Genomic DNA, 14075 nt, shown 5'->3' with positions numbered 1-14075 from the left:
TAGAAAGGAGTTTGCATTGAGTAAGTTTTAAATCTTGTGCCAAGCAAAAGAATTGAAACATATCATTCTGGTAAATTACCAAAACTCAACACACTCAATACAAATAGTCTCTCATTTTGCTTCATCTCCTTCCTCCTTCAATCTCCAATCTATCACAGGCAGCATGCATCAGAGCATCGGCACGATATTAAAATTGGAATAGTATCTTTCTGGTCAAAAACCGAAACTACAATACTGCTCAAGAGTTTGAACCTTAATACCGAGTGGTATCGAGTTTCAGTGATTTACCAAAATGATATGTTTCGATCATTTCACCCGACACAGTACGAGATTTCAAACCATGGTCATGATATTGCTTAGTCTAATGCACTAATCTTAAACAAGTTAATTAATCTAGGGCCGTTTAATACACAAGTTGTATAACCATTTTAATATACAATAAGATAACTAACTTTTAACTCCTATCATTATTTGTCATAGAAAAAACTCAATTATCATATCTTTATGATTTCGTTTGAAGAAAGTTTATTGGTTCAATGTTCACTATAATCAGAATGTTGTTCAAAAGCATATTCCTTTCTTATTAAAAAGTGCAAATAATCCATATAAAGCAAGATAACATGCAAAAATAATGAAAGAAAAGACCACTGAACAACTCGATCAATAAATAATGAGATCAAAAATTTATTATTTGCATCTAGATTGATTGCTTCAAATGCTAAGGGAGGGTGACTAGCCTTTGCAAACACTACTACAAAAAGTTTACCTGATAGTAGCAGGCCTCAAAATGCAAATTTGGAAAATAAACGCGTGGTAGACAACCCCATAAGCGACCAAAAAGTGTGTCACCTCCAATAACATTAAGAGCACCAGCAACAAGTTCACCGTCATCTTCAGCAACAATGAGCAATAGATGATCTGTCATCTTTGATCCCAGCATGTGAAAGAAGTCCCTCGTGAGATAAGCACTACCCCATCTGAAGATAACTATGTCAAAAAGGACCTCAAGGGATAATATTTCAAAGAGAAGAGTTGAGAATTCAGATTTTCAAATGTTTCCTTGCAAGAAGGAACTGTTTTATTTGAGAAGATAGCAATCTAAAGGAAAATGTTAAAATCAAAACAATATACACTAATGGTTTCAAGTTTTGATTGGTATTAGTCGGCATGGCTTAACCAATGCATATACAGATGGCTCAGCTCAAAATTTACCCAAAAAATATTCAATCACAACCATATAGGGCACAATGACACTAGAAGAATCGGAGCTACAAATGAAAATTGAATCAACAGTCAGTAATCCATCATTATAATTACAAACATTGGTTCCAACTTTAATCTACCAAAGTTGCTTGAATACTTTTCCTGGGAGACAAGTTATTAAGTCATTGGAAGGTTTAAGGCATGGAATATATCCAACAATATTTCAGCCTTTTCCAACAAGTAATTTCAACAAGCAAACATTGGAGAGGAACATTAATGGCTCTCAGTTTTCCAATACTTCGGAAGCCAATTTTACCACTTTTAGTTGTTCCTTCTTTAGTAATGTTCTAAATAAATTTAGGCCATGACTTCAGTTTTTCCTTTCTACTTAAGAAGCTGGTGCTGACTGTAAAATGATCTGGAACCCCATTTTTGAGGTTGGTTGATTAACCTCTTGATTCATCTCAAACCCTCTTTCTTAACACTTGAGTTTGCCTAGGTGTGGCAAAACTCTCTCTAATCTTGAGTGCAACTGTCCTTGGACATTATTACTTGAGTGGCAAGTGTTCTACCATAAATCACATTATCACTTAAGTGGCAATAGTTCTACCAGAAATCTACTCATTTTACTTGACTCCTTGAAAAGAGGTCAATTCCCAATACTTGAGTTTGACAAGTTTATCTTATCACTCAATTAGAGGGAAAACCTTCTCCTACCTCTTATCAACTTCCATACTCTATTCCCTACGAATTCTACCCTCTTATCACTCAAGTTTCTCTGATCCTTGAAGGGTGGAACAGAAAATACTTCTTCCAAGTGCTCTTTAACCAAACCAGCCAGCTTATAAGTGCAGATAGGAAGAGGCCAAGGAACTACAAAGGTAAGTTGATGAGCTCATTGCAAATGGCTATGTTCAGGAGTCCATAAGTCCATATCTTGTGACTGCTTTACTTGTTCCAGAGAAAGATGGCTATGAGGATGTGTGAGGATAGCAGAGCCTTCAACAAGATAGACATTTTTTAATCGTATTCCAACTCCAAAAATGAGACGTGCAATGTAAAGAACCAGGATAGAGATTGAGTAAAAGACAACAGCAATGGAATAGGAAAGTCAACAAGAGGAAGAGGAAGGTTTTCCCTTCAATAAGTGATAAGAGAAACTCTCCACACGACTGGTAGAACTCTCAGAACTTGTTTGTTATAATGTTAAAAAACAATCACATTCAAAATAAGAGAGAGTTTAGCCACACTTACATTAGCTCATAAAAAAAAGGGTTTGAGATAAACTCAACAAGTTGAAAAGAAGCACTCCAAAATGGTACTCCAACTCAGTACAAGATTCTTAAATAGAAAGGAAAGATGAAAATCACAGCAAAAATTAATTTAGAACATTGATAAATAGAACAACTAAAGTTGTCAAATTGGTTTCCAAAGTATAGAAAAGTGAAAACATTTAATGCTCCTTTTTCAAATGTTTGCTTGTTGATCAAGTTACACAACATATAAGCTTTATCCCATTAGGTGAGGTCGGCTATATAAATCCTCCTATATCATATATCATTATCTATATTTAAATAAATTTTATCCTATTTTATCGTTGCTAACCAAGTCTTCTTTGGTCTTCCTCATTTGATGTGCGTATTTGTCATATTTATATATCGTCTAATTGGAGCATTTATTTGTCATCTAGGTACATGTTTGTATCATCTTAAATGCGTCTTTCAAAATTTCCCCTTACTTGGCGTAATCTCAACTTTCTCTCTAATATTCTCATTTCTTATCTCGTATGTCTACACATCCAACTTAATATCATTATCTTTGTGACTCTTATCATGTGCTCGAGTTATAAATCAACATTTAACTTATATAATATAGTAGGTCTAATCGTCATTTTATATCACTTCCTTTTAAATTTTAAAGGTACTTTACGATCGCAAAGAATACCCAACACTCTCCTCCATTTTAACTATTCTGTTTGCATTTTATATAAGGTATTTCTCTTAACCCCTCAACTTTTTGCAAAACAATCTTAAATACTTAAAGCTCTCAACTATAGATAACTTATCATCTCTGATGCATAAGAAATCTACCACCACCGCACAAAAGATCATGCTTCCAAACCCTAATGGATAATTGGATCTTGGGTGTGCAGATTGCAAGTCGTGCATTGGAGGGGCATTATCACTCAGGGTATCAATCTCCTATCTTAATAATTCTTATTACATCTAATATTGCTAAATTTAAATTTCATATATTTTGTCTTTACTTTACTAAGCCTAAAAGCTTTTACTTCTAGTGTTTCCCTCCAAGTATGGCTTAATAAGTCTAATATTACTTGTTAACCAAATTCTCCTTTCAAAATTACTAATTAGAAAAAGGATGAAGGTAGTTGGAAAATTTTCCATTAAAAGCCTTGAGCCTTTCTATTAAAATTGATTTGCTAACCACTTATCCCAAAAGTTTAATCTATTAAAAAAGGACCAATTTGTACCTTTACATTAGAACACTACTTAATTTGTAGCTTAGTATACTTCACCTTCAGCCACCTTCATGGCTAAGTATAATTCACCTTTACTAGAAGGCCCAAACCAATGATGAGATTTTTTCTAACACAAGTATTTGAACTGGACCTCCTAGTCTTACTCTAATACCATGTTAACATTGAATGGCTAACCATTTATTACAAACATCTCAAGCTATTAGGAAAGACACCAATTTATACATTTATAATTCTTAATACTTTCAAAGGAATTAATAACTTGTTGTCTCCCATGAAAAACATTAAAGAAACATGAGTAGCTTAGCATTAGAGCCAATTAATGCTTGTAATAACTTTGATGATGAACCATTGGTTGTTGACTCAAGTTTCCTTCATAACTGTAAGTCTTCCATGTGTCACTCTATAGCTGAATTTGGATTTTCTTGTGGTAAATTTTGATTGAGCCATCCATGTATGCAACAACGTATTAATCTAGATGCTAACTAGTATTAGTACCATGTTGCACATAAAAATATTGCTATGTTTGCCTATGTCAATACAATTTTAGTGGTACTAATCAAGACAAGGTAACGCAAATAAGGAAAAGAGACCTGTATGAATTTTGAATTGTTAATTGATTTTTCTAACTTAAAATAAATTTAGGAGAGGGTAGAAGTATAAGTATTAGGAGAAATATATAGCGACTTAAATACGACTTGGGATACGATGACATTAAAGTTGAAGCTAATAGCCAAGAGTATACTTGATGAGTTAAAAGGACGTATACAACCAAGTATAGAATTTTAATGATGGAATGAAAAAGTACAGGAAAAAGTAAAAAAAGAAACGATCAACGTATAAGTTATTATACACTTGTAAGAACGAGGAAAACTTTAAAAAGTATGCAATAGCCAAGAAAGAGATCAAAAAACAGCGAGTGAAGCCAATAATGAAACTTTTGAACACTTGTATCCGCAGTTGGATACAAAAAAGGGAAAAGAGACATTTATAAAATAGCTAAAACAGGAGAGAGGAAAGCAAAAGATCTTATCCAAATAAAATGCATTAAAGATGAATGCAATAGGGGATAATAAAAGAACGATGGAATATATATTTTCATCAACATTTTAACAAAGATTCAAGTGATCAACTTAACTTAAGTAATTTAAGTAGATCAGAGAAATATAAAAATTCAAACTTTTATCGTAGGATTTAAACTTCAGAAGAAGAGCAGGCTTTAAATGAGATGAAAAATAAAAAAAAATAATTGGAACAGATGATATTCCAATACGGGTATGGAAGTGCCTAGGGAAACGAGATATAGAAGTGCCTAGGGAAGTAAGGCATTGAATGGTTTACAAAGTTATTTAATCTGATATTTAAAACGAAAAAAAATATTTGATCAATAAAAAGTAAGTACTCTAGTCCTCTTATATAAAAACAAAGGATAAGTACAAAATTGTATAAATTATAAGGGTATTAAATTAATAAGTTATACCATGAAACTTTGAGAAAGAGTAATAGAAAAAAAACTAAGGAAACTACGGTGATCAAAAATCAATTTAGGTTCATGCCATGTAGACCAACAATAGAAGCAGGTAACTAATTGAAAAGTATCTAGAATAGAAGTAAAAACTTACACATGGTATTTGTTGACCTAGAAAAAACTTACAACATAATCCTGAGAGAAATTATATAAAGAATTCTAAAAAAGAAAAGTGTTGACATAGCGTATATTGAAATAATTAAGGATATGTAGGAGGATGTAATGATAAGAGTGAAAACTTCATATAAATTAATCAAAACATTTCCTATAAAGATAGGGTTACATCAAGGATCAACTTTGAGTTTCTATCTTTTTACATTAATCATGGATGAACTTACCGTACACATCCAAGATACGTCACTATGGTGCATGTTGTTTGCAGATGATATTGTTTTAATAGATGAGATACGTGAAGAAGTAAATAGTAATTTTGACAGGAAACACTAGAAGTGAAACATTTTAAGTTTAGTAGAGTAAAACCAGAATATATGAAATTTAAATTTAGCGATATTAGACGTAATAAGGCAATTGTTAATATAGAATATAACAAGTTGTCTGTAACTAAGAACTTTAAATATTTAAGATCATTTTTGTAAAAAGATGGAGGGTTGAGTATCTTACATAAAATACAAATAAAATAGTTGAAATAGAGAACATTAGGTGTTCTTTGTGATCGTAAAGTAACTGTAAAGATTAAAAGAAAGTTCTACAAAACAATGGACAAAATGACAGTTAAACCTACTATATTATATGAAACTAAATGTTGGACTATAACTCAAGCACATGAGTAGAAGATAAGAGTCACAAAGATGAGGATGTTATAGCGCACATGTGGACATACGAGGATGGACAGGATGAGAAATGAGAATATTAGAGCGAAAGGATTGTACCTATTGAGGAAAAACTCCGAGGGACACATTTAAGATGGTACGGGTATACTTAAACGATCAATAAATGCTCTAGTTAGACGATGTGAAACTATGTCAAATACGCAAATTAAATGAGGAACAAAAAGACTAAAAAACACTTGGTTAGCAATGATAAAATAAGATAAAATTTATTTAAATATAGATGATAATACAATAGTAGAGTCCAATAACATAAAAGGATCTATATAGTCAACCTCACATAGTGAAATAAGGCTTGATTGTTATTGTTATTTAATTGATTTTTCTAACTATCTTAGGTGTTGAAAGTTTGGTATTTTTTTATTTGGTAAAGGTATCTTTTAATTGGGTTGTAGATTAATGGGATTATTGTGTTTTTCAATTAGTGAACTTCTTTCCTAGTTTGGTTAGAGTCAAGTCTATATAAAGTAGGATTATTTCAATGCATTTTTTTTCACTTTCAATAAATAAAATTCTAGTTTTATTAATTTTTGTGTGAGATCCTTTTGTCAAAGTTTGAAATAGTTATCCTCTTTTTTCATAAATTTCATCCACTTTCTCTATTTGTCAATTCAATTTTAGTGTTTCATCTATTTGGTATTAAAATCAACTTCTTATTCAGTGTCGATAGTCCACTTTCCCCTAATTCCTACTTTGTCTCATTTTCTCCTTCCCATCAGATTACAGCCCTCTCCATAGCACCTCATAAATCCAACATCATCATCATCCCATTGTGCTATCGACCACTTCCCCTGTGAAAAAGCATCCCTCCTAAAATCCACTATCACCTTACCTATGAACCCTTTCCAATAAATTAGAAGGATGATATTGCAGATCACTTCCCTTCGCAAGCTTGTGAACAGAGTAATTCCCCTAATCTCTAATAATTTTACTGCATAAAAAGTAAATTAAAACACAAGTAGAAGTTGTCCACAGAAGGAAAAATAAAGAGAGAAATAAGACAAGAAGCAGGATAGCAGAGCTTAAAAATATATATATAGTGGTGGGCTCTGCCACATGGGATCTACTAGAGTTAATGCAAACTTTCAATGATTTTGGATGTTAATGATCAATTGGATTCAGTACACGTCATCAAATCCAGTTCAAGACAAAAAAGGGGCTCCAAACTATTATGGAAGGTAAAATTGAATATTACAAGAGAAAAGGATCAACTGCAATCATTCCATTAACTAACCAAGACTCAAACCTCTGATGACATCAACATTGGACTATGGCCATTTTACTTCAGTAAAATTGCAACTCATGTTTCAAAAATACTTTTGTTTAATTTATTGGTTTGTAAATCATAGTTTGAAATCTTGTACCATACTGAGTGGCGTAGTCAAAATATATCATTCCAATAAATCACTAACATTTGAAACTGCTCGGCATAGATAATTTATTTTGTGTTATTGTGTCAATTATGTCAATGAGTATGTGTCATACTAACATTCAACACTATGTTTGATTTTTTTTTTAGCTCTTGTTATGCAATACAATATTAAAATTGTGCCATTCCATATAAGAGTTAGGAATATAGATGTGTTCTCTGTTTATTCATCCTCCTTCTCCATCCAATTCTCCATTGGCACCATATATCAAAATGCTGATATGGTATCAAAACGTTCCAGTCAAAGCTTGAAACTCCTACATGGTTTGGTCCGAGATTTTGAACCTTTGTTAAATTCCAATAATTTAATTATTTTTTCTCACAAGTTTTTGCACATCATATAAATAGTTTCCAGCTTAGCTTATTTGTCAAAAAAGGAAAACAAATACAATCATGTAAAATCATGTGTATGACTCTTCCGATTTTTTAGATCGATCAGATAACATTGCAGATTATGTTGATTGATATAACATGGGCTTAGCCGAATTAGCACGATTTGCCATCTTTAAATGAACTGGATTCAAAGTCTCTATTCCACCGATAACAATTGAACTTTTAACTGAAATAAAGAAGTTGAGCTCTTAAAATTTCCCTATACTTTAACCTTCGAAGGACCCTCATGTTGAGAATTCAGAAAAACTCTAATGACATTTTAGAAAATATCTCTAATGACACTTTAAATAAGCCCCATGATGTTAAAACCTAAAAGAACCCATGGTTGAGTTAACCACTTTTGAAAATAATTGACTTGATATTCACTAGGGCTTAGGCTCATAAATTATAACCCATTCGCGTTCATGTTATCTAGAGAAATCAAAAGAAGAAAAGGAACAGAATGAACACGAAATAAGAATGCAAGACAACTTAAAAATTGGCAAATATTAAGAATTTATTGGTATTTGTCCTTTTATGAGTTAATTATCACTTTCAACTTTGACAAATTAATAAGCTTCTTTATCTACCATCTATATCATACTAAGATTCCTATTGAGCTGATAGAAGAGAAGCATGTTGAAACTAGAAATAAAATAGCCATCTTGCATTCATGAATTCTAATTGTCTCATATCTTACACTTTAGGGGCATTCAACTCCAATTATTTTAACTACATTATAAAGATAAATTGATTATAATGTTTGTTTATTTAACTTGCCAACTTGTTTAAGTACTAATTCAATTTTCAAAGTTGAGATTTGAACCTCCATCCTTATATGTTGACTTCAGGTTGTAGTTCTTTGGATCAATATTCATGATTGTGGTGATGATGTGGATATGATCGCTGTCCTAAATAATAAACTGATGTGCTTTCTTATTTGTTGGAAGGGTTGACCAAAAAGGACGTACATGAAATCAAGACTCAAAAGAACTAAATTACACCAATTTCTTACTCATTGGAATGGGCATCCCAAGAAGATAATGAAGATATTATGTTTGTTGAAAGTCAAGATTCAAATTGTATAATTTATATTCCTTACTCATTGGAAAGGTCATTTCAATTAAAGATGCTCAAAACAAACTTGCCTAACGTAGAGTAAAGAGATTTATTTAAATTTGTAATTGATTTTAATAATTTTTTTCATTAATTTAGTTAGAGTCAAGTCTACAAAAGTAGTGTTGTTTCTATGTATTTTTCATGTTTGAGTTAATAATTCTAATTTAATTTCTATGTGTGAAAGTTTCTCTCTCTGTAAGATAGTTATCCCTTTTTTCATTAATCTTTGTTACTATAGTAATATTTTTTTTCAACATTTGGTTAGAGTCAAGTGCGTATAAGTAGTATATTTTCAATGTATTTTCATCTTTTAGTTAATAAAAGGCCACTTTAATTAATCTCTATAAGCGAGGTTTTTTCTTCTTTGTGTGGGATGGTCATATGGCACTTAATCTTTGGTTTTTTCCATCAATTGTGTCTTAATTTTTATGTGATTTGAGGGTTCAACTTGATGTTGCATCACAAGGCTTGTTTACTCAACACCAACTAAGAATGAAAAATTCTCTTCTCATGAGATACTTCTACTTTGTGTATTGTTCACAAGGAAGAGATAAAAAGAGAGGGGATAGGAAGAGGGTAAAGAACAATCGAGTCGCTAATAGTAGCAAAGCAGAGTTTTGTCAGAGTCAAATGAACCAAGATGGATTCATATTGTATATTTGTACATGTTCTACAATTGTATCAATCTAAGTCCATCTAAACAATAACTAAGCAAAATAATTTATAGGAAGAAATTGAATTCTAATACCAAATGTCCAATAAACATTATTTAATATGGGTTTTGAAAAATTATAGAGTTGATTTCACAAAGATGGTACAAGAACCAATGCTTTGGATACTTTCATCCAATGCACATCACTCATTTTGGTAGTAATAAGGTATAATCATTAGCTGAGATGCTAGGTATGTTTTTAACTTGTTGCTCTAAAATTTTTGCTAGATTAACTTTCTAGTTGCTATTGGCTTATATTTTGAGTAAACAAGTTACGATGAGGGATCATAACACTCTTGAGATGATATTGACATTCTTTGAAGTGTGCCAAAGCGTGTCGACTATTGGATGACACAATATCAAAACTTAATGTTCCAGTCGAAAAGCAAAACTCTCACATGGAATAATATTTTAAATTTTGTCTATAATAACCACAAATGTAGGTAAACTCAATATGCAACTAAAACTTCAATTGCAACGTAGAGGAAAAGATGTCTACTTAGTAGTACATTGAGGCACTAGTTATGGATAGAAATTTGAAGACCATATACAAAAGCAATAAATTGTGTTTAGCATTTCCTATATTTTGGTTTGAATTGATTGACTATAATCAAATATAAATTTAACAAGGGTTAAGAATAGATATAATTAAAAGTTTCATGGCTAGTTGGGGTGAGTGAGAGAGAGAACCAGAGCACCAATCGAAAGAGATCAAGAACTTCAAATGGTCAAGTGTCCAAAGGGTGCTTTGTGGTCTTAGAACTCCAATGCAGGACTAGCAATTGAGGTAGGATATCAGACATTTCCTTTGAGCTCATGATGATTTTGTTGATTTCTTCTCTAGTTCAAACTTGAGTTTGTATTTTCCTTGTACATCCCTATCAGGAGAAAGGATAAGGGAAGGACTTTGGAAAAATAAAAGAGTCAATATTGCAAAATTTTGGTAGAGAAAAAAAAAAGCAAGTTTGTATTTTCCCTGTGGAACCCTTTTGGAGGAGAAAAGATAAGGGAAGGAATTAGAAAAACAAAAGAGTCAATATTACAAAATTTTGGTAAAGAATGAACAAATAATACTCTTGAATGTTAGATTGGACAATCCACAGTCAACCAGTTGGATGTTCAAGTGGTCGACTGATCAATTCACCACACCTTGTCAAGTTAACAAAAAACAGAGAAGAAAAGGAAATAAGACAAGGGTTTTTTATGATTGGATGCAGTGATCTAGACAGATTGTTATACAATTTAACAACTGAAATTGAGCTTTTGTGACGCCCTGGATTAGTTTTGCTCTAAAGAGGGGGAAGACTGGAGAGAAGTCCTCCTAAACCATAGATTTACATTTTTTTTTCTTTCTACTGTTTGAATTGCTTCTGATTCCTAGGATAACTGGAACATATGCTATATGAACATGCTTAAGTAGATAATCTTGGATATTCTTATTTGTGAATGTGTGATATTACTGTGACCTTTGATCAGTGTCAAATTTGTCATTATATTATGTGATTAAGAAGTATGTTATTGGCATGCATGTCTTGCATTTCATGCAAGATTGCAAGATGTGGTTACTTTATCAGAATGCAAGATGTGTTCAAAATTCTACTAAGAGCTTGGCAAGTGCAATGAGTATCTTGAATATGGACAGAGATAATGACATTTTTTGGTGCTTTATTGTAATTCTACACGTCATGTGTTTGGAGATATTAAATATGAATTTTGTGCTTGCCAAGTTTTTTCAAAATTTTCATCAAAGATACTTAACTCACACTTTTGAATATTTTTTGAAGAATAATTTTGTTATAGAAAATCATATAAATTTATTATAGACTCATAGTGTGATGTTGTGTTACATGAGATTTGTGATTTTAGCAGGTGTTTTGTGATCTTTATATGCCATTGAGAAACATATCAACTATCATTTTCGTGTATATCCATTGTGTAATCCTAGTTTGCACTCAAAGAATTTATCCATTCCGTAGGTTATGGAACCACTAAAGCACAACAATAAAAATTGCTATAAAATACCAAGATTATATGACAACCTATTCAACAAAAACAAAGTCAAGTCATCAGGGGCCAAACCTATATTAAGTTGTGTTTCTGTAGAACTTATAAAATGTATCCCAGTGCTTGCCCTGCAATTTGAAATATCATGATATTAGGAGTCAGGAACATATTGAAAACAAGTCATCATAGTCAAAAGAAGACAGAAAACAAATTATGAGTTTTATCTAAATTTTGCATAGAATAATTTAAGTGTAAAATTCTAACTCAAAGGTATAATTGTTGAGGGCCTAATTATAAGTAGATAAAAAATTTACTTGTAACTATATAAATCTTAATGATATAAATATAGAAAGAAACAAGATAAATACATAAAGATAAAGGAGACAGCCTAGGAGATTAACCCAACAAATTTTTCCCACTTCAATATGGTATCAAAGTCTCCCATTATGTTGAGCTGCTTTTTGCCAACCTCTTCTTCTTCCTATATCTACTGTTGAGTGTTGCTTGACTTCTTCCAGATCTGCAGAAAACTGCAGATTCCTTTTAAATTTTCTTCCAGATAGCTCAGGTCTTTTTCTTCCAAAAACTCTTTGCACATTTCTGCAGTTTCAACTTATCAACAGCTTTCTTCAAGATTTGCTTAATGCAAGATTGCTAGAGAAGATGTGGTTACTTTATCGGAATGCAAGAGAAACTCACAGTCCGATGTTCAAAATTCTACTAAGAGCTCATGGCAAGTGTAATGAGTATCTTGAATATGGACAGAGATTGAAGGGATACATGATTTAATGTACTTAAACTGTAGTATACTAGACATGTGGTAACATATAGAGGTGTGAGACGTGCAGAGATGTGATATATTGCAATATAAGATGCATACACTGAACTTCCTTGATGTTTACTTCTCATGTCATCTTTCAAATACACTTACGGGTAGACAATAGTCACCATTTGGGGAAGTGTTGTGAGATATTCCAACACAAAACCTTATCTTGAGTGAAACTTTCGGGCCATGAAACAAATTGTCCTTTTATTCTTTTCTGCATTTAGAGGTTTATCAAGTTCCTTTGAAACATTAAGCTAGACTAAAAGTCACAAATGTTTCTTTTATGTTATCTAATAATATCATATTAAAGTGTTTTATTGAACTAAAGATATTTATTTCTGAACATTTGAGTTTTCATTTTACCTCATGTTGTCATTGGGTATATGGGTATATAGTGAATGACATTTTGTGGTGCTTTATTGTAATTCTACACGTCATGTGTTTGGAGATATTAAATATGAATTTTGTGCTTGCCAAGTTTTTTCAAAATTTTCATCAAAGACACTTAACTCACACTTTTGAATAATTTTTGAAGAATAATTTTGTTATAGAAAATCATATAAATTTATTATAGACTCATAGTGTGATGTTGTGTTACATGAGATTTGTGATTTTAGCAGGTGTTTTGTGATCTTTATATGCCATTGAGAAACATATCAACAATCATTTTCGTGTATATCCATTGTGTAATCCTAGTTTGCACTGAAAGAATTTATCCATTCCGTAGGTTATGGAACCACTAAAGCACAACAATAAAAATTGCTATAAAATACCAAGATTATATGACAACCTATTCAACAAAAACAAAGTCAAGTCATCAGGGGCCAAACTTGTTATCAGTTGTGTTTCTGTAGAACTTATAAAATGTATCCCAGTGCTTGCCCTGCAATTTGAAATATCATGATATTAGGAGTAGGAACATATTGAAAACAAGTCATCATAGTCAAAAGAAGACAGAAAACAAATTATGAGTTTTATCTAAATTTTGCATAGAATAATTTAAGTGTAAAATTCTAACTCAAAGGTATAATTGTTGAGGGCCTAATTATAAGTAGATAAAAAATTTACTTGTAACTATATAAATCATAATGATATAAATATAGAAAGAAACAAGATAAATACATAAAGATAAAGGAGACAGCCTAGGAGATTAACCCAACAAATTTTTCCCACTTCAATATGGTATCAAAGTGTCCCATTATGTTGAGCTGCTTTTTGCTGCTTTTTGCGCCAACCTCTTCTTCTTCCTATCTCTACTGTTGAGTGTTGCTTGACTTCTTCCAGATCTGCAGAAAACTGCAGAATCCTTTTAAATTTTCTTCCAGATAGCTCAGGTCTTTTTCTTCCAAAAACTCTTTGCACATTTCTGCAGTTTCAACTTATCAACAGCTTTCTTCCAGATTTGCTTGTGCTGCAGCAGACTTCTGCAGATTCTTTCTTTTCAGATTTTTGTCTACATTTCTCATGCTGTTTCCGTTGCTTGTTCAGATTCTCTTCTCCATATTTCTACATATTCCTTCATCAAAATTTCTACAGC

At 31.8% G+C, this 14075-nt stretch overlaps 1 protein-coding gene across 1 annotated transcript in view; it reads right to left on the bottom strand.

Moving 5' to 3' along the window:
* LOC141836392 (uncharacterized) overlaps window positions 1-14075 on the bottom strand; it is a 47043-nt gene that overhangs the window by 14412 nt on the left and 18556 nt on the right. Inside the window, exons 9-10 of the mRNA XM_074723876.1 lie at window positions 13369-13421; window positions 767-977 (exon numbers count right to left, since the gene is read on the bottom strand). Of these exons, the coding sequence (XP_074579977.1) occupies window positions 767-977; window positions 13369-13421 (264 nt within the window). The remainder of the gene's footprint in view (window positions 1-766; window positions 978-13368; window positions 13422-14075) is intronic.

Source organism: Curcuma longa, chromosome 10 (genome assembly GCF_044706935.1).
Source record: "Curcuma longa cultivar G26 ecotype Majalengka, Jawa Barat chromosome 10, ITB_CL_G26_1.1, whole genome shotgun sequence".
NCBI classification, from domain to species: Eukaryota; Viridiplantae; Streptophyta; class Magnoliopsida; order Zingiberales; family Zingiberaceae; genus Curcuma; species Curcuma longa.
Note: the sequence above shows the minus strand (reverse complement) of the source record. Positions and strands in the feature narration are given on the sequence as shown.